This window comes from Phoxinus phoxinus (genome assembly GCF_949152265.1).
Source record: "Phoxinus phoxinus genome assembly, chromosome: 16".
In the NCBI taxonomy this organism is placed as follows: Eukaryota; Metazoa; Chordata; class Actinopteri; order Cypriniformes; family Leuciscidae; genus Phoxinus; species Phoxinus phoxinus.
The window spans coordinates 40,516-65,515 of record NC_136891.1 but is presented as its reverse complement, the minus strand read 5'-3'; the positions used below and the strand labels follow the sequence as shown (position 1 = coordinate 65,515).

General features: G+C 44.4%; 2 protein-coding genes across 2 annotated transcripts in view; one reads left to right on the top strand and one right to left on the bottom strand.

The window, feature by feature from the left end:
* The window catches only part of plcb1l (phospholipase C beta 1-like), a 165,937-nt gene extending 155,391 nt beyond the window's left edge, over positions 1 to 10,546 (bottom strand). The window contains 2 exon segments of the mRNA XM_079583437.1: positions 1,331 to 1,408; positions 10,349 to 10,546. Coding sequence (XP_079439563.1) covers positions 1,331 to 1,408; positions 10,349 to 10,447 — 177 coding nt within the window. The 5' untranslated portion in view covers positions 10,448 to 10,546.
* Positions 10,547 to 14,285: 3,739 nt separating this feature from the next.
* Positions 14,286 to 25,000, top strand: part of fzd6 (frizzled class receptor 6) — a 31,631-nt gene continuing 20,916 nt past the window's right edge. Inside the window, exon 1 of the mRNA XM_079583436.1 lies at positions 14,286 to 14,424. The gene's annotated coding sequence lies outside the window, so the exon portion shown is untranslated. The remainder of the gene's footprint in view (positions 14,425 to 25,000) is intronic.

The window sequence follows — 25,000 nt, the reverse complement described above, 5'->3', positions numbered from 1 at the left end:
CACCTCAGACCCCAGAGGGTTAACTGGCCCTCACGTTCCCCAGACCTAAATCCAGTGATGAACCCGAGTTTGTGAAGCCGCCAAACAGCACCGCAGTCACTGATGCCCATATCCAGATCCTCGGGACACCATCCCCATCCCATCAGGAGCAGTCCCAGACGCTATCCCACTGCATTCATTCACACTACTGACTTACATTATGAGCTGCTGTGCGGAAATTCATGAAAGTCGGACCAACCCTTCAAATGTGTGATTTAAACGTTCCCTTAATTTTTGAGCGTTGTATGAAATACTGAATATTTACAGAACCATTTTTGTAATGCATATTATTAAAGATTTTTTTTTGTGTTCAACATTTCAAAATGAAGTTTTATGTAACAAAGTTCGGGAGGAGCATGTTCAGGTAATCATCCAATCAGCACAAGAAGGAGCCAGTATAAATAAAGCCTTCCCTTACCTCCTGTCTCATGACTAGTTTCTCAGCATCCCACCTCCACCCCTTCACCCCACATTCGGCTGCGTCCGTTCATAGATACCTATGATCTCTAAAAGTTATGGGGGGAGTACTCTGGGGTCGGGCCGAATTCTGAGCTCGGAGCCCTCCCCCCGGACAGCACGCCAAATACGCATTATAATATTACATCAGATTTCATTAACATGTAAACCCGTGAAAAGTATATAATATCCAATTTCCCACACTGTGTTTTTGTCTTGAGTCACTACGGTACACCTATAATAAGTGTTTAAATTGGGACTACTTTAGACTGGTCGGGTCGCACCGCTGTGGAGGAACACAGAATCTGCAAGACTGCGTGTCATAGAAAGAAGATCCGGCTACAGTGTTCTTTTGCAAGATTAATGCAGTTCTGTTTTTTAACCGTTAGAGGGACAAAAGTTACGGACTGCAGCTTTAAAATTGAGTAGTAAATGACCTTTGTCATTTTTACTCTGCAGTTGTAATTGTAAGAATGAGCTCTTCCTGAAACCTCAATGCTTTCCTGAGAAGTGCACTGCAAATATACTTCTATAACAAGTATGGATCAACAACCTTCTGTTCTCAAAGACAAATACTCACATTCCATTAATCAGAAGGCAGAAACACTCCAGTTCTCCTCATTTACAAAGCTTGTCTATAATTGTATCCATCTAAACTGTCAGAAATTGTCTGCAATATTTTTTTTTTCACAAAGCACAAGGCCTTTATGTTTTGAGAAGAAATTGACATGCATTAATTAAAAGAGAACCACTCTGTAAGAGACACTTGCTATTATTGACTATCTATAACGCAGAACACAGTCTGCTTCAAATCAGAATTTGAAAAAGTAATTACCTTATTTTGATCGGTCCAGTAAAGGTAGAAGCCCTGAGGGTCGACCCGCAGCGTCACCGGCGTAACTGTGGTGCAGTCCTACAAAACACCAGACAAACACATCAAAACACCACACAATGACATCAATACACCAGACAATCCCACCAAAACACCAGACAATCACACCAAAACACCATACAAACACACCAAAACACCAGACAATCTCATCAAAACACCACACAATGACATCAATACACCAGACAATCCCACCAAAACACCAGACAATCACACCAAAACACCATACAAACACACCAAAACACCAGACAATCTAATCAAAACACCATACAAACACACCAAAACACCAGACAATCACACCAAAACACCAGACAATCTCATCAAAACACCAGACAATCCCACCAAAACACCAGACAATCTCACCAAAACACCACACAATCCCACCAAAACACCAGACTTTCCCACCAAAACACCAGACAATCCCACCAAAACACCAGACGATCGCATCAAAACACCACACAATCACACCAAAACACCAGACTTTCCCACCAAAACACCAGACAATCCCACCAAAACACCAGACAATCACACCAAAACACCAGACAATCACACCAAATTACAAGACAATCACATATAAACACCAGACAATCACACCAAAACACCAGACAATCACATCAAAACACCAGACAATCACACCAAAACACCAGACAATCACACCAAAACACCAGACAATCTCATCAAAACACCAGACAATCACACCAAAACACTAGACAATCACACCAAAACACCAGACAATCTCATCAAAACACCAGACAAACACACCAAAACACCAGACAATCTCATCAAAACACCAGACAATCTCATCAAAACACCAGACAATCACACCAAAACACCAGACAATCACACCAAAACACCAGACAATCACACCAAAACACCAGACAAACACACCAAAACACCAGACAAACACACCAAAACACCAGACAATCACATATAAACACCAGACAATCACACCAAAACACCAGACAATCACACCAAAACACCAGACAATCACACCAAAACACCACACAATCACACCAAAACACCAGACAATCACATATAAACACCAGACAATCACACCAAAACACCAGACAATCACACCAAAACACCACACAATCACACCAAAACACCAGACAATCACACCAAAACACCAGACAATCACATCAAAACACCAGACAATCACACCAAAACACCAGACAATCACACCAAAACACCACACAATCACACCAAAACACCAGACAATCACATCAAAACACCAGACAATCACATCAAAACACCAGACAATCACACCAAAACACCAGACAATCACATATAAACACCAGACAATCACACCAAAACACCAGACAATCACATCAAAACACCAGACAATCACACCAAAACACCAGACAATCACATCAAAACACCAGACAATCACACCAAAACACCAGACAATCACACCAAAACACCAGACAATCACACCACAACACCAGACAATCACACCAAAAAATCACACCAAAACACCACACAATAAACATCAGGGTCAGCACTGCACACTGGGTATTTTATTACAGTCAACATAATCAATATGTTCAAGAGAAACATGGGTAGATGAGAAGAATCAGAAGTATATCCTTTGAATGAGACGTTAAAACGAGGCCCTGACTCTCTGAGGCCATTAAAAATCCCATGGCACTTCTGGTAAAGAGAGGGGTGTAACCCCGGTGTCCTGGGCACATTCCCTCCAATGGCCTTTACCAATCATGGCCTCCTAATAATCTCATCCACTGAACCGGCTCTATCACTCTCTCTCCTCTCCAGCTGTAGTGTGTGTGTGTGTGTGTGTGTGTCTGTGTGTGTGTCTGTGTGTGTGTGTGTGTGTGTGTGTCTGTGTGTGTGTGTGTCTGTGTGTGTGTGTGTGTGTGTGTGTGTGTGTCTGTGTGTGTGTGTGTGTGTGTGTGTGTGTGTGTGTGTGTGTGTGTGTGTGTGTCTATGTGTGTGTGTGTGTGTGTGTGTGTGTGTGTGCTGCACACTGGTGGTGGTTGAGGAGAGATTCCCTTATATGATTGTAAAGCGCTTTGGGTTTACAGTAGTATATGAAAGCGATATATAAATGCCTCATTCATTCATTAATCCATATGTTGTGTTTGTGTTGATGTGAGAAATAGAGAGATATTAAAGAGAAAGACAGATGTGAACTAGAGTAAATAGAGCACTGTAGTTCCTGAAACACAAACCTCGTCATGAATGAAACTGGGTAGAGTGTGAACCGTCAGACGCAGAGAGACAAGAGCAGCTCGTGTTTCATTTAACCCTCAGGACTTCACATAGCAACTGCAAATATTACTGGAGCTCTATAAAAAGACCAGCACGCTTTTGTGGAGGAACGCAGTGGTGCTTTATAGTCCCTAAACTTCAGCAGGGCCTGATTACGCATGCAGACATTCGACACACATCAGTGCTTTAGTATCAGTCCACAACACAACATCTTTGACCAGTGTGCTCTGAGAAGAGATAAACACCACAGCTTTTACGAGTGTGTCCGATCCAGTACACAGTCAACAACTCGTCTGACAGGTTCCCGTTTCTACCTGATTTATTACTGGGACTCTTTTAGATGCAGATTCTGCCACTGTAAGACAAACACGCTGGCAGACAAACACGCTGGCAGACATAAACTATGGCAGACAAACACGCTGGCAGACAAACACGCTGGCAGACAAACACGCTGGCAGACATACACGCTGGCAGACATACACGCTGGCAGACAAACACGCTGGCAGACAAACACGCTGGCAGACATACACGCTGGCAGACAAACACGCTGGAAGACAAACACGCTGGCAGACAAACACGCTGGCAGACAAACACGCTGGCAGACATACACGCTGGCAGACAAACACGCTGGCAGACATACACGCTGGCAGACATACACGCTGGCAGACAAACACGCTGGCAGACAAACACGCTGGCAGACATACACGCTGGCAGACATACACGCTGGCAGACATACACGCTGGCAGACAAACACGCTGGCAGACAAACACGCTGGCAGACATACACGCTGGCAGACATACACGCTGGCAGACATACACGCTGGCAGACAAACACACTGGCAGACAAACACGCTGGCAGACATACACGCTGGCAGACAAACACGCTGGCAGACAAACACGCTGGCAGACGAACACGCTGGCAGACATAAACTATGGCAGACAAACACGCTGGCAGACAAACACGCTGGCAGACAAACACGCTGGCAGACAAACACGCTGGCAGACATACACGCTGGCAGACATACACGCTGGCAGACAAACACGCTGGCAGACATACACGCTGGCAGACATACACGCTGGCAGACAAACACGCTGGCAGACAAACACACTGGCAGACAAACACGCTGGCAGACAAACACGCTGGCAGACATACACGCTGGCAGACAAACACGCTGGCAGACAAACACGCTGGCAGACAAACACGCTGGCAGACAAACACGCTGGCAGACGAACACGCTGGCAGACGAACACGCTGGCAGACAAACACGCTGGCAGACGAACACGCTGGCAGACATAAACTATGGCAGACATACACGCTGGCAGACATACACGCTGGCAGACATACACGCTGGCAGACAAACACGCTGGCAGACAAACACACTGGCAGACAAACACGCTGGCAGACAAACACGCTGGCAGACAAACACGCTGGCAGACAAACACGCTGGCAGACAAACACGCTGGCAGACAAACACGCTGGCAGACAAACACGCTGGCAGACGAACACGCTGGCAGACAAACACGCTGGCAGACAAACACGCTGGCAGACATACACGCTGGCAGACATACACGCTGGCAGACAAACACGCTGGCAGACAAACACGCTGGCAGACAAACACGCTGGCAGACAAACACGCTGGCAGACGAACACGCTGGCAGACATAAACTATGGCAGACATACACGCTGGCAGACATACACGCTGGCAGACAAACACACTGGCAGACAAACACGCTGGCAGACATACACGCTGGCAGACAAACACGCTGGCAGACAAACACGCTGGCAGACATACACGCTGGCAGACAAACACGCTGGCAGACATACACGCTGGCAGACATACACGCTGGCAGACAAACACGCTGGCAGACAAACACACTGGCAGACAAACACGCTGGCAGACAAACACGCTGGCAGACAAACACGCTGGCAGACAAACACGCTGGCAGACAAACACGCTGGCAGACAAACACGCTGGCAGACAAACACGCTGGCAGACAAACACGCTGGCAGACAAACACGCTGGCAGACGAACACGCTGGCAGACAAACACGCTGGCAGACGAACACGCTGGCAGACATAAACTATGGCAGACAAACACGCTGGCAGACAAACACGCTGGCAGACAAACACGCTGGCAGACAAACACGCTGGCAGACAAACACGCTGGCAGACAAACACGCTGGCAGACAAACACGCTGGCAGACAAACACGCTGGCAGACAAACACACAGCCGAGAATTATGTAGATACTGGAGCAAGTTCCTAATCCGAATATAACTAACGGCAGATGAAGCAAAAACTTAAATCTTCATTAGGAGTCCAAATCATAACAGTGCATGTTCACAATAATAGTTAAATAGCACAATAATAAATACAATAATTATTTTAACTAAGGTTTACATCTGATATAAACATTTAGATTATATATGCCATTCTTAAATGGCAAATTTTTAAACACTTAAATTACATGAAATCATTACCGAGAAGTTACTACATTTTTTATATTCTAATAAATAAAAATATTTGTAGTGGATTCAATGCTTTTGAACACGTTCCTGTTGCATGCTGCTGTGTTTTAATGTTTTAACTACAGAGGATTGCATTTCATAATAATAGCATATTGTTTGAGAAAATATTTTTGTGCAAATAATGCACAATAAGGCTAATCTTTTTCCATTAAAAATATAAATCACCTAAAATACTATTTGGCCAGTGGATAAGATTGAGAAAAAATTATCTGAAATGTATTTTATACTATTTTATTTATTTATTCAAAAACCAGGCAAGTATATATTAGGGCTGTAATCAACCAAAGAGAATCTTGGTCGACTGAAGGAACGTAAGGAAACACACTGGGAAAACTGGGAAAATCCAGGAGCCAGAGCATCACATGCATCCCTGCTCCTCATGCACACATCAGGAAACACACTGGGAAAACTGGGAAAATCCAGGAGCCAGAGCATCACATGCATCCCTGCTCCTCATGCACACGTCAGGAAACACACTGGGAAAACTGGGAAAATCCAGGAGCCAGAGCATCACATGCATCCCTGCTCCTCATGCACACATCAGGAAACACACTGGGAAAACTGGGAAAATCCAGGAGCCAGAGCATCACATGCATCCCTGCTCCTCATGCACACGTCAGGAAACACACTGGGAAAACTGGGAAAATCCAGGAGCCAGAGCATCACATGCATCCCTGCTCCTCATGCACACGTCAGGAAACACACTGGGAAAACTGGGAAAATCCAGGAGCCAGAGCATCACATGCATCCCTGCTCCTCATGCACACATCAGGAAACACACTGGGAAAACTGGGAAAATCCAGGAGCCAGAGCATCACATGCATACCTGCTCCTCATGCACACGTCAGGAAACACACTGGGAAAACTGGGAAAATCCAGGAGCCAGAGCATCACATGCATCCCTGCTCCTCATGCACACATCAGGAAACACACTGGGAAAACTGGGAAAAATCCAGGAGCCAGAGCATCACATGCATCCCTGCTCCTCATGCACACGTCAGGAAACACACTGGGGAAACTGGGAAAATCCAGGAGCCAGAGCATCACATGCATCCCTGCTCCTCATGCACACATCAGGAAACACACTGGGAAAACTGGGAAAATCCAGGAGCCAGAGCATCACATGCATCCCTGCTCCTCATGCACACGTCAGGAAACACACTGGGAAAACTGGGAAAATCCTGGAGCCAGAGCATCACATGCATCCCTGCTCCTCATGCACACGTCAGGAAACACACTGGGAAAACTGGGAAAATCCTGGAGCCAGAGCATCACATGCATCCCTGCTCCTCATGCACACGTCAGGAAACACACTGGGAAAACTGGGAAAATCCTGGAGCCAGAGCATCACATGCATCCCTGCTCCTCATGCACACGTCAGGAAACACACTGGGAAAACTGGGAAAATCCAGGAGCCAGAGCATCACATGCATCCCTGCTCCTCATGCACACGTCAGGAAACACACTGGGAAAACTGGGAAAATCCTGGAGCCAGAGCATCACATGCATCTTGGAATTATTATGAGCATTTCTCATATTTCAGTTCTTTTAAAAAAATGTATATAGTTGTCATTTCCAAACATGACATTTACATGTAATTATTTTGCAGACGCTTTTATCCAAAACGACTTACCAATAGCCACGTTTCCATTACCCTTCAAATTGCGCAAATTCGATTTGCATATTGAAAATACACCTAAATGGAAACACGTAAATTTTGCAAAAACTCCCATTTACCGCAAAAAAGTTGTTACACTCGCATGAGGTGGTTTTTCATATTTTGCAAAACTGCAATGGAAACAGTTTTTGCACATTTGGGCGGCCCGCCGGGTGGTTTTTCCGCTCACAGGCGATAGGGGGTGCAAGACGACCACCATTCAACCCGAAAAAAGTAATATAACCATTCCAATGACTCCAAAGCTGTTCAGTTAGGGTAAAAAACCTGCATAGTTCCCCTTTAACCACACTGTTCAACCTTATAGCGTCTTGTGTCTTTATCACATTTTTAATCTTTTTATGTATTCTTTTGCATCTTGTATTATTATGATGTTTTCATTTGTTTTGAAATATATATATTTTTTCTTTGTAAAAGCACATTGAATTGCTTTGATGCATGAATTGTGCAATATAAATAAATTTGCTTGCTTGCTTCCTTACCATTAATGCTTGATAACACACATACGTCTCCTTCAATTAATAATAATGGGCAGTGCGGTGGCTGGGATATACAGAAACCCAACATCCGGCGCCATGATTTTTGGAATGACTTATCGCAAGAGGAAAAAAATACGTTTTAGTCGTACAGGCCTAACATCGGTCAATGGAAACACCATCATTTCGCAATAATTTTTTTTGTCAACATTTAGAGAAGAAGAAAAAAACGCTGTTTTTTGCGCAAATCTGTACTGGAAACGCGCCTAATGAGGAATACAACAAAGTGAGGTAATAACACGAGAAGTGCTAAAAATACAACATTTCATGAAAACGTTGCTTCTTACTGAGAGATGTACAAACTCGAATCGTTGTTGGATTGTTTAGATGACTAGACAATTACCTGAGACTAACCCTACTTGAAGGAATCAGATTGGTTGTTGAATGAGTAATTGACGCCGCACCTCTTCACTTGACAGATATTTAACTGTGTGTTCATGCATGTCTAAGACACACAGTTCCAGCATCACAGATGAGGTTTCATCATCATCATCTTCATCACTTCTCTGATCTGCTGCAGGTTTCAGACGCTTTACAAAATCACTCATTCACTCATTTCTGCCGTTCATAGGATGGGCAAAACACTGTGGATATTGAAGAACTCCCAAAGCGCAGCAAATCGCCAGAGATGTTCAGTAAACCAGTAGGTGTAGTTCCCGTTTAAACTGGATTAAGATCGACTGGAGAGAAGTGGTTTCTGATGGGAAAAATAGAAATCCCACTTCTAGCCCACACATAAAGTCTCCTCAGAAGCAGACACACTGTCATCTCTCATCGCAGATTTAATCAGGCTTGCTATTAAAACAATAGTTCTCCCATGACTTGCGTGCATTCGTTTTGGAAAATCAATAATACAAAGAACCTATGTATGATTAATGTCAAATTCACCCATGGTTTTCTCATCTTCTGCAGTTCTCCCAGTTGTTTAGCTGTTTGTCCCTCCATGAAGCTCTATGTCAGCATTTTGTTTCCCTAATCGAATCACTTCTTGAGGACTTTCACAGGCAGCTTTGGCCTTTTATGGCAGGAGAGGAGTATCGGAATAGCCTGTTCTACCAGACTCTCGTACATTTCATTTGTGCGGAGAGTCTGGCCGCTCTCCATCGACAAGCGTTAACTTCCTTGAAGGCTGTGTTGAAGTTTAAAACTATTGGATCTGCCATAACCAGCTAACGTTTGGTCGTGATGTATGACGACTCAAACTAGCGCATAACCTCAACGGCATCGTTCTCAGACACTCCCTCTGTTCGCTGATTGGACCGGTAAAAAATGACCGGAGAAAACCCAAGAATCCCAGATGTAGTACTGAAGGAAAATGAAAATTGAGTGGAAGTGCCTAGGAGAGCGAAGCCAGGCTAGTACCGGAAAGGGTTAGGGGAAAATATGGGAACGAGGAAACATTACATTGAAGAGAATCGCAACATTTCCGTGTTCACTTGCAAGGTGAATATGCTGCTTATAATCTGTTATGATTACAGTTTTTAATAAAGGTAATTTGCCTAAACATGATGTCAAACAAACAGCACTAACAAACTAACAATCCAGTAAAGCTGCAATAGATGCAAGCAAATATGCAAATATGACAACGGTATGGTGCAATACTGTAAACTGTCACTGAAGAATACCTTTGTTTAAAATATCTTTTCCAAAACAGTTTTTTGGCCACTTTACACAACATATCTGCATTTAAATAGAGAGAATCACTCAAGTGTAAATTCTGTCATCATATCTTTTTTACACTATGATGTTCCAAGGAAAACATTCACACGGGTTTGGAGCAACAGGAGGGATAGAACACGATGACCGAAGGTTCATTTTGGGGTGAACTAGCTTCTTAATAGGTTTTCCAAAAAATATTCTAAATTAAGACACAAACAAAAGCAATTCTAGAGAAACCCAGCATTTGTGTAATTGTGACTTTCCTGACCCTGACAGCTCGCGCTAACACTGCTCCACAAATACACTGAGAATCTGAATCTGCCATGAGTGTCACTTACCTCGTCCCACTTCATGAACTTGTCCCCCGTCCTGAGCTTCTCGGGCACGGACACGCGTTTGAGCTGAAGCGCGTGAACCCCCGGCTGCGCTCCCGCCATGACGCGCGCGGACCTCACGCGAGCGATTCTGCTTCAGGAGGAACTGAGACACTCACTGATGAGGCACTCTCTGGGACTCTGCTAACCCGCTCAGTGCTCGTGCTCAGGGTTGGTGCATGTGTATATCCACAGTTACGCGCACAGAGACCGATGCGCGCTCTCGTTGATAACAGTCATGAGGAAAACTCCAAGCAAACATACAGAGAGAAAACATTAAAGGTGAAAATTATGCCATACTGTTTCCATAGACAGTTTCGAAATCTTAAAAAAAACAAAAACATTTTTGCTCCAAAATGATCTCATGAATTTCATGCCCTCGAGAAAAGGTCTCAACATCTCAAAACCAGGATCAGATTTACCAGGACTATACAATCGAAAGTCATTCAAATAACATGAAAGAACAATATGAAGTAAAGCATGTCTCATTTCAAGACACACACACACACACACACACACACACACACACACACACACACACACACACACACACACACACACATAGGAGGACATTTGAAAGCATCTGATGTTTCTGATGTCAAGGGCCGTTTCATTTTCTATAATCTTGTTCATCACCGTCTACAATAAAACACCTGCATAACTGAGTATAGACATTGGTTTCGATGTAAATGCAATCCCTTATAATTAACTTTTGTATTGCCATAGTAAACTTATTAATTACGAAACAAATCCATAAATTTCATCTTTGGCTTCTAAGTAAAAGATAATCAATCAATCAATCAATCAACATGTATTTACACAACCCTTTACAAAACTCAAGGTGAACCAAAGTGCTTTACAAAAAAAAAGCACAAAAAAAACAGTTTGCTCCAGAGTCTGGCCGAGCCACAGAAAAAGCCCGGTCACCCCAGAGTCTGGCCGAGCCACAGAAAAAGCCCGGTCACCCCAGAGTCTGAAAAAGCCCGGTCACCCCAGAGTCTGGGCCGAGCCACAGAAAAAGCCCGGTCACCCCAGAGTCTGGCCGAGCCACAGAAAAAGCCCGGTCACTCCAGAGTCTGGCCGAGCCACAGAAAAAGCCCGGTCACTCCAGAGTCTGGCCGAGCCACAGAAAAAGCCCGGTCACCCCAGAGTCTGGGCCGAGCCACAGAAAAAGCCCGGTCACCCCAGAGTCTGGCCGAGCCACAGAAAAAGCCCGGTCACTCCAGAGTCTGGCCGAGCCACAGAAAAAGCCCGGTCACCCCAGAGTCTGAAAAAGCCCGGTCACCCCAGAGTCTGGCCGAGCCACAGAAAAAGCCCGGTCACTCCAGAGTCTGGGCCGAGCCACAGAAAAAGCCCGGTCACCCCAGAGTCTGGCCGAGCCACAGAAAAAGCCCGGTCACCCCAGAGTCTGGCCGAGCCACAGAAAAAGCCCGGTCACCCCAGAGTCTGGGCCGAGCCACAGAAAAAGCCCGGTCACTCCAGAGTCTGGGCCGAGCCACAGAAAAAGCCCGGTCACTCCAGAGTCTGGGCCGAGCCACAGAAAAAGCCCGGTCACTCCAGAGTCTGGGCCGAGCCACAGAAAAAGCCCGGTCACCCAGAGTCTGGCCGAGCCACAGAAAAAGCCCGGTCACCCCAGAGTCTGGCCGAGCCACAGAAAAAGCCCGGTCACTCCAGAGTCTGGGCCGAGCCACAGAAAAAGCCCGGTCACTCCAGAGTCTGGGCCGAGCCACAGAAAAAGCCCGGTCACTCCAGAGTCTGGGCCGAGCCACAGAAAAAGCCCGGTCACTCCAGAGTCTGGCCGAGCCACAGAAAAAGCCCGGTCACCCCAGAGTCTGGGCCGAGCCACAGAAAAAGCCCGGTCACCCCAGAGTCTGGCCGAGCCACAGAAAAAGCCCGGTCACCCCAGAGTCTGGGCCGAGCCACAGAAAAAGCCCGGTCACTCCAGAGTCTGGGCCGAGCCACAGAAAAAGCCCGGTCACTCCAGAGTCTGGGCCGAGCCACAGAAAAAGCCCGGTCACTCCAGAGTCTGGGCCGAGCCACAGAAAAAGCCCGGTCACTCCAGAGTCTGGGCCGAGCCACAGAAAAAGCCCGGTCACCCAGAGTCTGGCCGAGCCACAGAAAAAGCCCGGTCACCCCAGAGTCTGGCCGAGCCACAGAAAAAGCCCGGTCACCCCAGAGTCTGGCCGAGCCACAGAAAAAGCCCGGTCACTCCAGAGTCTGGGCCGAGCCACAGAAAAAGCCCGGTCACTCCAGAGTCTGGGCCGAGCCACAGAAAAAGCCCGGTCACTCCAGAGTCTGGGCCGAGCCACAGAAAAAGCCCGGTCACTCCAGAGTCTGGGCCGAGCCACAGAAAAAGCCCGGTCACTCCAGAGTCTGGGCCGAGCCACAGAAAAAGCCCGGTCACTCCAGAGTCTGGGCCGAGCCACAGAAAAAGCCCGGTCACTCCAGAGTCTGGGCCGAGCCACAGAAAAAGCCCGGTCACTCCAGAGTCTGGGCCGAGCCACAGAAAAAGCCCGGTCACTCCAGAGTCTGGCCGAGCCACAGAAAAAGCCCGGTCACCCCAGAGTCTGGGCCGAGCCACAGAAAAAGCCCGGTCACCCCAGAGTCTGGCCGAGCCACAGAAAAAGCCCGGTCACCCCAGAGTCTGGGCCGAGCCACAGAAAAAGCCCGGTCACTCCAGAGTCTGGGCCGAGCCACAGAAAAAGCTTACTGTACTGAATTACAGTAAAGTAAGAAATATAACATGAGAATCTTGACTAAAGGGTTTTATTTGATGTGTTTCTGGACGAAGGCTGTAAGGAAAAGAACAGAAATGTACTGGACATGTTCTCTGATTTAAAGCTGTTAGTTGCTCAACGCTCTGATCCCATCTTGTGGTGGTCTTAAAAATAACAAGTCTTTACACAAATTCACATTATGTGGACATTTCCTATATTATGTTTTTAGAAGAAGTCTCTTCTGCTCCACAAAGCCGATCAAAATGCAGTCAAACTTAAAAATAGTGAAATAGTATTACAATTTAAAATAATTATTTTCTATTTTCTTTTCAAAATCATTCTGTGATGGCAAAACCTCTTCAGCGCCACATGATCTATCAGAAATCATTATAATATGCTGAGTTTTGGAGCTCAAGAAACTTAATAAAGTGTGGAAACCACAACAATAAGGACTCTTTGTTTTGAGTTAGAGAGACAACGCTGGAAAAAACGATTTTATGCATCCTTGCTGAAAAAAACCCTGAAAATATATATTTTTTAAACATTGACTGCAAAATGAACACTAGTGAGTGTAATTATAGTGAAACCCTGTAAGTTCAGTCATCTTAAGTAATTAACTGAAGATAGAGTAAAGACTGCAGGAATGAGTGAGAGGATCCAGCCTGGACACAGAAACACACTGCAGTGTCCTCCAGTGACCACTATGTGGCGGTCTTGTGTTCTGACCTGAGCTGGGTTAGATCACCAACGTGCACATTTATACCTGGGAATTGCTTTGATGCCTAAGGGAACGTCTGCCAAGTCCACCACAACTGCGTTAAAACGTATAATTTTAATTGATTAAAAATACTTTTAACATAAAACCAGACATGTTCAAATTGCAAAGCTTGTACCCTGACTTACTAGTTTGTTTGTTTGTTTTTTTTTTGTTTGTTTTTTTACAATACTTCCCTTCATGTACGACAATAGTCATAAAATATGCTGTAATTCACTTAAGTTTTTTTTTTTTTCATGTTTCAAAGCTTGTAGTTGGACTTACTACAGGTGAATAATGCAAAATATCACCTGTAGTAAGTCAGTCTACTCACTAGGCATTTACTATAACTTTGTAAATATCGTTCATTTGCATGAATGATCAGATGTTTATGTTTGGACTATGAGTGGAATTTGCAGACAGTCTCTTTGACATGCTCTCTGCGCATGCGCACACCCGAGTTTAGTTTTTCTCGGAAGTCACAAACTCCTGCAAATCTATTGTTTCTCTTCAGGATAAGTTGAAGACTTTCACCGGTGGAGAATGACGTAGATGATTTTGTACCTGAAGTAAGACATAATCAAAAATGTATAGATATAATTAGTGAAACTTTGTGCGATATTTGATGTGCTCCGTTGTTTTGCTGAAGTTGTGTGTTTGAACAGAAACGCGTTTAGACCAGACAACCATTATTAGAACAGGAAGAGAAGCCAACAACACGAATGCATGTTGAACACTAACTCTCTAGGATGATTATGTAGAGAAGAAAGACCAATAGATAAGTCAGTATGTGAATCAATGTTGGTCAAAGTCTGCGTCATGTCTAATTTGATATTTTTGCTGATAATTATGCTTCTATACACTGACGATATCCTCTCTGAAATCTATTGATATTGAAATTAGATCGTCGCTATAATTAATCACTAATGATGATTAATCTCCCTAATTAATCACCCTAACCCTAACCCTTCTCAACAGAACAAATCATGTGTTTTCATATGATTATTATAAACATTCATGAGCACATGAAGCATCATCTCCATATTCTGCTCCTTCATTATGGCGAAATTATTATGAACCTGAGATTAATTTTCACTTGTTCTGAGACCCTTCAGTTTATGATTTTCATATAACACACACTATAGTGAGGCTTAAAGCTGCTTGTCTTGAATGTTTCCTCTGAGGATGATTATGGTTATTTGAGGATGATTATGGTTATTTGATGATGATTATGGTTATTTGTGCAGAATGAGGCGAGTTTAAGTTAGCCAGAGATTTTCTTACGGTACGGGTCCAAACACACTCCACTCGTGTGTTAGGTTGTTTGTTTCTGTTAATTATCAGGTAAAATATTATTACAATTATCCTAAATATGCATGATTACAGCTATAAAGACTCAAACTTTGTTCCCGACAGTCCAATAGACTTCCATTTAGATATGTTTTATTAATGCAGCCACACACACACACACACACACACACACACACACACACACACACACACACACACACACACACACACACACTCTCTCTCTCTCTCTCTCTCTCTCTCACACTCACTCACTCACTCTCTCTCTCTCACACACACACACACACACACACACACACACACACACACACACACACACACACACACACACACACTCTCTCTCTATCTCTCTCTCTCTCACACTCACTCACTCAATTTTTTTTCAATTCAGAAAGCTTTATTGGCATGACAAAAATACATCTTGTATTGCCAAAGCATCAATACAACATAGAAAATTATTTAGTACAGAAAATAATTAATTTTAAATAAATGTAAAATAAATAAATGGTAGAACACTATGAACATTTCAGAAATCTGTGAAAAGTTAGAATTCAGTGTGTGTGTGTGTGTGTGTGTGTGTGTGTGTGTGTGTGTGTGTGTGTGTGTGTGTGTGTGTGTGTGTGTGTGTGTGTGTGTGTGTGTGTGTGTGTGTGTGTGTGTGTGTGTGTGTGTGTGTGTGTGTGTGTGTGTGTGAGCGCATCACTGATTGGTCGTCAACTCTCTCTTTTTGTGACAAGCATCAATGTATCTTGCCGCTAGTATGACACAGTCTCTTTTTTCTCCTAATAGATGTTGAAATTGTGTTTTTTTGTTTAGTTTGATGAAGTTAGGGTAAAGTGTTTCAAATTTAGTGTAAAAAGTCCCTCTAATGTCCTCATAGTTGGGGCAGCTGGTGAGGAAGTGTTGCTCGGTCTCCACTTCTCCCTGGTCACAGTGCGGGCAGATGCGGCTCTCTCTGGGCAGCCAGTGCTGTCTGTATCTGCCCGTCTCTACACTCAGTGTGTGATTGCTCAGTCTGTACCTCGTCATCATTCTTCTGAGTTTACAGTCTTTCACTGTACTCAGGTATTCTGCGGGTGTGTATTCTCTATTTAGGGCCAAATAGCATTCAAGTTTACTTTGTTTTTTTGTTGTTTCAGTCCAATAGGTCAGGTAATTCTCCTGTTGTGCTTTTATAATTTGGTTGGGCCGGATTGTGTGGCTGAGGGTGTCCGTGTCCGGAGGCTGATCACTGTGAGTCGTGTGTGTGTGTGTGTGTAGCCTCAGGACCAGCTGAAGCAGGGGGCTCTTCTCACTGTTCATCTCATGGCTTTTAAGGGCTTTAAAATGATAAGAGTTGGGGTCACTCATTTTTAGATGTTTCCAAAATTTGATGGCTCGTTTCTCCACGTGTATTAGTAGTGGGTACTGGCCTAATTCTGCCCTGCATGCGTTGTTCGGTGTGTTCCTCTGGACTCTCAGGACACTCTTACAGAACTCGGCATGCAGGGTTTCTATGGGATTTTTGTCCCATTTGTCAAATTGGTGATTTAGGAGAGGACCCCAAACTTCACTGCCATATAATGCAATTGGTTCTATAACTGATTGGAATATTTTGAGCCAGATTCTGATTGGTATTTCAATTTGGATAGATTTTTTGATGGCATAGAAGGCCCTTCTTGCTTTCTCTTTCAGTTCATTCACGGCCAAATTTAGGTTTCCAGTTGCGCTGATTTTCAGCCCGAGGTATGTGTAGCTTGTGGTATGATCAAGTTTGGTCATACCGAGGGTGAAATTGTGACTCTTTCCCTGACATCTGGGTCTTTTCTGAAAGGTTAGTACTTTAGTTTTAGTCGGGTTAATGTTCAGGGCCCAGGTCTGACAGAACTGATGCAGGATGTCCAGGTTCTGCTGTAGACCCTCTTCTGTTGGAGACAGCAGGACCAGATCATCTGCATACAGGAGGAACTTTATAGTGGAGTCATGTAGTGTGAGGCCAGGAGCTGCGGACTCCTCTAGGAGTTTGGCCAATTCATTAATGTAGATATTGAAGAGGGTCGGTGATAGTGGGCAGCCCTGTCTCACACCTCGCCCTTGAGTGAAGAACTCAGTTTGTTTATTGCCAATTTTAATTGCACATTGATTGTTTGAATACATTGTTTTTATAATGTTGTATGTTTTGCCCCCGATACCCGATTCTAGAAGTTTAGAAAGAAGGCCTTCATGCCAAATCGAATCAAAGGCCTTCTGGAAATCTACAAAGCAAGCGAATATTTTAGTTTTGTTTTGGTTGATGTATTTATCGATCAGGGTATGTAGGGTGAAGATATGATCTGATGTTCTAAAATTTGGTAAAAATCCAATCTGACTTTTGCTCAGGACATTGTGCTCTGTGAGGAAGTGAACGAGTCTTGCGTTGATGATGCTGCAGAACATCTTCCCCAGATTACTGCTCACACAGATGCCTCTGTAGTTGTTCGGGTCTGATTTGTCTCCACTCTTGAATATGGGCGTTATGAGTCCTCTATTCCAGCTGTCAGGGAAATGACCTACACTCAGAACCAAGTTGAACAGTTTCATTATGGCCGATTTGAATTCGGGGTTTATATTTTTAATCATCTCGTTAAGGATGCCGTCTGGTCCTCTTGCCTTTTTTGTTGGCAGAGCCTGTATTTTATCTATCAGCTCTTTTTCTGTGATTGGGTAATCTAGCGGATTTTGGTGTTTGCCAATTATGTTTTCTATATGGTTTAATTTTTCATATATTTGTGTTTGTTTTATATTCATGTCTAATTTGCTATAAAGTTGTTCAAAGTGATTTTTCCAGGTGTCTCCATCTTGTATAGTAATTTGTTCATGGTTCTTTTTATTCAGGAGATTCCAGTTGTCCCAGAAACTGTTTGAATGGACCGAATCTTCAATAGTTTTGAGCTGATTTTGAATATACTGTTCTTTCTTCTTTCTGAGTGTATTTTTATATGTTTTAAGCTCCTCACAGTAATGAAGACGTAAATCTGAATCGTCTGGTTGTCTGTGTTTTTGATTTGCAAGCTGTCTTAAATTTTTCTTTATTCTTTTACAATCCGAATCAAACCATTTTTCATTCTTTTGTGTTTGCTTATGATTTTTCTTAGTGGTTTTAAGATTAGATATTGTTGCTAGATAGTCAAATATGTAATTTATGTTTTCTACAGCCAGATTTACGCCATCTTTATTATGAGGATAATCATATTCTATGAAGTTATCTATAAGTAAGCACACCTGGGGGTGGTCAAATGCGGCCAGGTATTTTTCGGTGCTGTTTTGAACCCATCTGAAATTCTTTTTGATGTTGTACAGCTTACTGGGTTGTGGGTGTATGTTAGTATTTTCTTTCCTTTTAAGATACACAGTAATTTGGCTGTGATCTGATAGGGGTGTTAGTGGTTTGACCGTGAATGCTCTGAAAGAGAATATGTCTAGATCTGTGATCATGTAGTCAACTGTTGAGCAACCCTGAGATGAACTGTAGGTGTATCTCCCTAGAGAGTCCCCTCTCACCCTGCCGTTGACGAGGTACAGACCGAGGCTTCGACAGAGCTCAAGCAGAAGCCTCCCGTTCTTATTCGCTTGAGCGTCAGAGTTAGTCCTTGGAAAATTTACACCGTTTTGTTGGAAGCTCTGTCCAAATATATAATTATTCCCGTTATCTGTGGTGTAGTCGGGCAGGGATCCTGTTCTGGCGTTGAGATCCCCACACATCAGCACACTTCCCTGGGCCTGGAAGTGGTTGATTTGTCTGTGGAGGGTCTCAAAGATGTTCTCGTTATAATAAGGAGATTCAGAGGGAGGAATATAAAGAGCACATAAGAATATATCTTTCGTAGTTTGACTGAGCTGTTTGTTAATTTTGAGCCAGATATGAGATTCCTCTTTTTTGATTATTTGGATGTACTTATCAATTTCAAGTTTGTGCCAGATTATAATGCCCCCTGAATCTCTCCCACGTGTAATTTTCTCATGTTTTTGGGACGATATGAGTATTTCCCTATACCCTGGGGGACAAAGAGTGACCTCATCAGTTCTGCGCCATGTTTCCTGTAATATTATTATGTCTATGTCTAATATACTTTTCTTAAAATCCAAGGTTTTGGTTTTACATCCAAAGCTTGATGAGTTAATGCCCTGGATGTTCCAAAGTGTGATTGTCAGTGGTTTCATGCGGTCAATAAACAATTTTAACATTCCTCTAGAATAGAACAAACTCAACTTGAACCCGTTTAAAATCTATGTGCACTATGTAAACATACATACATTTACATATTTGTATTATTGTTAGTATTTTTTTTTTTTTTTTTTATATATATATACCTTTCTTTCTATCTGCATATATATACATACGTACACATACATATATATACATACACATACATATACACTAGTGTATATGTTCAATTTGGTGTCTTTACTCACGACTAGTCCATCAGCCGTGTGCAGATCAGGTTGAGCATGTCCTTGATCTCTCTCAGACTGCTGCTGTGGGGGTCGTCTGGGCCTTTTAGGGCTGCAGCGTAGCTCCGCTGCTCCTGCTCGGGGCGGTGGACGTCTGGCTGTGGGGCGGATGACTTCTGCGCTGTCGAGGTGCTGTTGCCCATCGCCGGGGCTTCTCTGGGTCCTGGCAGTTTCCTCCGCTGGTATGGTGGCGTCTGATGCTGATGGTCTTGGCGTTGCTGGTGCTGACGGTGATGTGGGTGTATGGGATGTGGGTGTGGGGGCCGGAAGCGTGGGCGCTGGAGTTCAGGGTGTGGGTACAGCGGCGCAGGGCGATGGGGTCTCCAGGGCTCAGACGGATGCGGTGGGAAGACGCTGTGTGCTGATGCTGGGATGAGGCGTCTCGTAGGTTGAGGGTTGTTGGATTCTCTCTGACTCTTTGTGGGACTGACAGGGGTTCGGCCAAGGGCAGCATCTTTAAGATTTTTGGCAAACACATTCACGCTGTCTCTACGTAGGTGGACGTGGTCATGGAGATTGTGAATGTCCAGTGTAGGGTGGTGTGCCAGATGAACATTTGGCATTCCAGCACATCCACGTGAGATGTCTGTGTTCACTCTCTGTATAGTGCGGGGGTGGAAATCGGTTCTGGGGAGGATGGTGGAGATGATTATTTTTGATGTTGGGAAAGTTAGAGTTGCTTTGATTGCCACTTGTGTGATGGACTGTGCCACTCGTTCCTGTTGTGTCCTCAGGTCATTTGTTCCCACATGTATGATGATGTGACTGGGATCACCAAGTGTTTCTTTGTCGAGTTGTTGGAGGGCACTCTCTGTGTTTGGGCACCAAAGTTTTAGAGTTTTGTGGTTGGGAAAGAGCTGTCTCTCACTGATGAACCTGCCATTAGAGTCCATTAAGATCACTATCTCTGCATGGATGTGACTAGGTGTGCTTTCTCGGTCTTGTGTGTGGGCCTGCACCCGTGCTGTGGGCGTGTTGGTCTCAGGAGGCGTCAGGAGTGGCTGTGCTGGGGTCTGGGTGGCACTCGAGTCAGGCTGTATGATGGTTTCTGTCTGCTCTCTCAGGCTTTGCATTTCTCTTTCTCTGGAGATCAGCTCCTCTCTGACACTTTTCAGCTCACTGCTTAGGGTATCTCTGTCCTGCTGCAGCTTTTTTATTTCTCCTCTCAGCTCCTCAACACTGGTTTTAAATTCTCTTGTGAGCTGATGAAGTTTGTTTTCCAGATGTTGTGTGCGCTCGCTGGATGTTGTCTGCGAGAGCACCAGTTCTCTGAGCTCCACCAGCTCCACCTCCTGTAGGGACAGACTGCTCCGTATCTGAGTGACGGACTGCTCCAGCTGTGTGTCACAGTCCAGGCTGGGCTCCTCCTCCTCCTCTAGCTCCGCCCCTGATCTCTTGAGCTCGACATGGCTGCCTGTACTCTCTGTCTGCTTCTCACTCTCTGCCAGTGCTTTGAGGCTGGTAAAGTTTGCCTGGACAGAGCTGAGACATGCTTCATTCCCTTGAAACATTATGGTTCCATTGTGGTATATATTTACAGTCAGAAATGCTTTGCTGGGGTCTTCTCCTTCTTCATGAATTTGAATTTGTCTCCCATTACAGATGCCGTGTTTTTTGAAATTCTTGTAGTATTTGCAGATGCCTGTGTGCCAAGCATTGCAGTTTTCTGTGTGGAGCAGTAAATTAGTGATAGTGGACTTATCTCCTTTTTGGAAACAGTCAGCCATTAAAGTCTCTGTGTTTTTCTTGAGTAGATTGTGTTTATATGTCTTCTTGTCTTTGGCTGTCTTTATCTTCTGTGGGTATGTGATGGTTCGGGGGAGGGGCGTGGCTGCCTCCATTCTCAACTGCCACTGCTGTCACTCACTGCTCTGTTGCTAACTTAGCTCTAGTCAACAAGTTATTCGTCTCTTTCTTATCTTATTATTTTCTAGTGTTGAAAATAATGTAATGTAGTTGGAGGTGTTGACTGTCTTGCCTGTTTGTTGATTGAAGTTTCGATGATTTCTGCTGTGGTTCTGCTGTCCTCTTTGATGCTCAGAGTGCTGCTGCTCCTCAGTTGTTTATATTCAAGATTTGTAGAAAATAAATAGATAAATAACTTATTCACAGTTATTCTGTGATTCTTTTTGTTTTTATCTTCGGTTTAATGTAGATTTTGTCGAGTTTTGTCGAGTTTGGTTCTTTCTAGAGGTGAAAAAATTGTTGCATTTTAAGAGCTCATGTGAAGCATGACTTCTCACTCTACAGTCTCTCTCTCACTCACTCACTCACTCACTCACTCACTCTCTCTCACACACACACACACACACACACACACACACACACACACACTCTCTCTCTCTCTCTCTCTCTCTCTCTCACACTCACTCACTCACTCACTCACTCACTCTCTCTCTCACACACACACACACACACTCACACTCACACTCTCTCTCTCTATCTCTCTCTCTCTCACACTCACTCACTCACTCACTCACTCACTCTCTCTCACACACACACACACACACACACACACACACACACACACACACACACACACACACACACACACACACACACACACACACACACTCTCTCTCTCTCTCTCTCTCACACACACACACACTCTCTCTCTCTCTCTCTCTCTCTCTCTCTCACACACACACTCTCTCTCTCTCTCTCTCTCTCTCTCACACACACACACACTCTCTCTCTCTCTCTTTCTCACACACACACTCTCTCTCTCTCTCTCTCTCTCTCTCTCACACACACACACACACACACACTCTCTCTCTCTCTCTCTCTCTCACACACACACACACACTCTCTCTCTCTCTCTCTCTCTCTCTCACACACACTCTCTCTCTCTCTCTCTCACACACACACACTCTCTCTCTCTCTCTCTCTCTCTCACACACACTCTCTCTCTCACACACACACACACACACACACACACACACACACACACACTCTCTCTCTCTCTCTCTCTCTCTCTCTCTCTCACACACACACACACTCTCTCTCTCTCTCTCTCTCTCTCTCTCACACACACACACTCTCTCTCTCTCTCTCTCACACACACTCTCTCTCTCTCTCTCTCTCTCTCTCTCACACACACACACACTCTCTCTCTCTCTCTCTCTCTCTCTCTCTCTCTCACACACACACACACTCTCTCTCTCTCTCTCTCTCTCTCTCTCTCTCTCACACACACACTCTCTCTCTCTCTCTCTCTCTTTCTCACACACACACTCTCTCTCTCACACACACACACACACACACTCTCTCTCTCTCTCTCTCACACACACACACACACTCTCTCTCTCTCTCTCTCTCTCTCTCTCACACACACTCTCTCTCTCTCTCTCTCTCTCACACACACTCTCTCTCTCTCACACACACACTGTGACACTGCCACATTAGTTTAGGTATGTTTCTTAAAATTCGGCAAGGAGTTTAAGTACTTCATTGAGGCATATAGGTCTGTAGGTTTCATATAATGTCTGAGTGATATGTATATGTACTTATTTATATGTATTTTTTTTCATGTTTAATTCCACTGTGTGTAATGGTATATGAAGGGTGTTTGGTATTAGGCCACTGGTCGGCCGATACGTTTATCACCGCACACGCAAACTTATATCTATAGGGGGCGGTCTGTAGGAAACCAGGTGTGTGAAACCAGAGGTAGTGGCGCCCGTACTCAGGGCTGCTGCCGCATGCTACTAGCATTGGTAAACTGTTTTCTCTTGGGTGGGAGAGAGAAAGAAGGCATTCCAACTGGGAAAACAGACTATGGGACCTAAACGCCGTTTGTAATGAGTGGAATACGGGTGCGTCACCAAATTGAGGACGTGACTAAATAACTTTCCCAGGTGGCTGGCTGGACTGATTCACCGGAGTTTGGTGAGACCGATTTGTTTTGTTTGTTTGTTTTATTATGTGCGTGGTATAACTGCAAACCAACGATCGCGTACTGGTTTCTTTTCTTTTGGTGGATTACTATTTTTGTTTGCTATGTCATGGGACAATTGACCGGCATCGGCCTTGGATTATTCACTCTCTCGCAGCCATCAGGATAAAGGACAGAATATCCGTCATTTAGTTTGGACTTTTAGGTGAATTTCGGGACTGAAAGAGAAAGGACATTGAACTATTGGGGGGTTGTGTGGGTCATTTGAATGTGTGAAAATATAAAGCTTTATTCTGTGAGCTGTAATAGTGTATTTGTTTGGGGAGTGTTTTCCTTTCATGCTAGTAGACCGAAGATACTGTTTGTCAAATGTTATAGTTGGTTATTGTTAATTTGGTCAATGTTTCAAAAGAACCCCTTGTGCATTTAAGATAACACAGCCTAAAGTAAAAAGGTGGATTGTTACAACACACACACACTCTCTCTCTCTCTCTCTCTCACACACACACACACACACACACACACACTCTCTCTCTCTCTCTCTCTCTCTCTCACACACACACACACACACACTCTCTCTCTCACACACACACACACACACAACACACACACACACTCTCTCTCAGCTCTCTCTCTCTCTCTCTCTCTCACACACACACACACACACACTCTCTCTCTCTCTCTCTCTCTCTCTCTCTCTCTCTCTCTCTCTCTCTCTCTCTTTCACACACACACACACACACACACACACACACACACACACACACACACACTCTCTCTCTCTCTCTCTCTCTCTCACTTCCGGTGTGATTGTTGGGGGTGAGCGTGTGGATTGCGTGAGTGCGGCTGGATTCTGTGAGTGGATCTTTTCTTTCTTTCTTTCTGGCTGTTTTCTTTGTTCGTTGTTTTTGTGTGTTTTTGGTTTATATTGTAGTTGTTTTGGGCCGCGTGCCACCTGTTTCACCGGGAGCATGACGGCCCCCATGCTCACGATGTTTGGGTTTATTGACTCGGCGTCATGGGGTGAAAGTTGCGGCCGCATTTAGTGTGGAAAAATGTTGCCTGGCAGTAGGAGAGGTGGTTGGGCATGACAGCATATTGTCTGCCTCACGGATGAATAATGCCACTGTTGTATTTCTCAGTACTATTGAAAAGGCTAACGAACTAGTTGAGAAAGGGATAGTTGTTGATGATGTGTTTAACCCTGTGCTTCCGCTTTCTACCCCATCAAAGAAAGTCACGCTATCCAATGTACCACCGTTTTTAAGTGATGAGATATTAGCTAAAGCTTTGTCTCGTTATGGCAAACTGGTCTCGCCCATTAAAAAGATCCCCATTGGTAGTGAATCGCCTTTACTAAAACACGTTGTTTCGTTTCGGCGTTTCGTCTATATGATTATGAATGACGATGCTGATTTGGATGTGTCTTTGCACTTTCGGGCTGATGAGTACGATTTATATTATTTACGTGA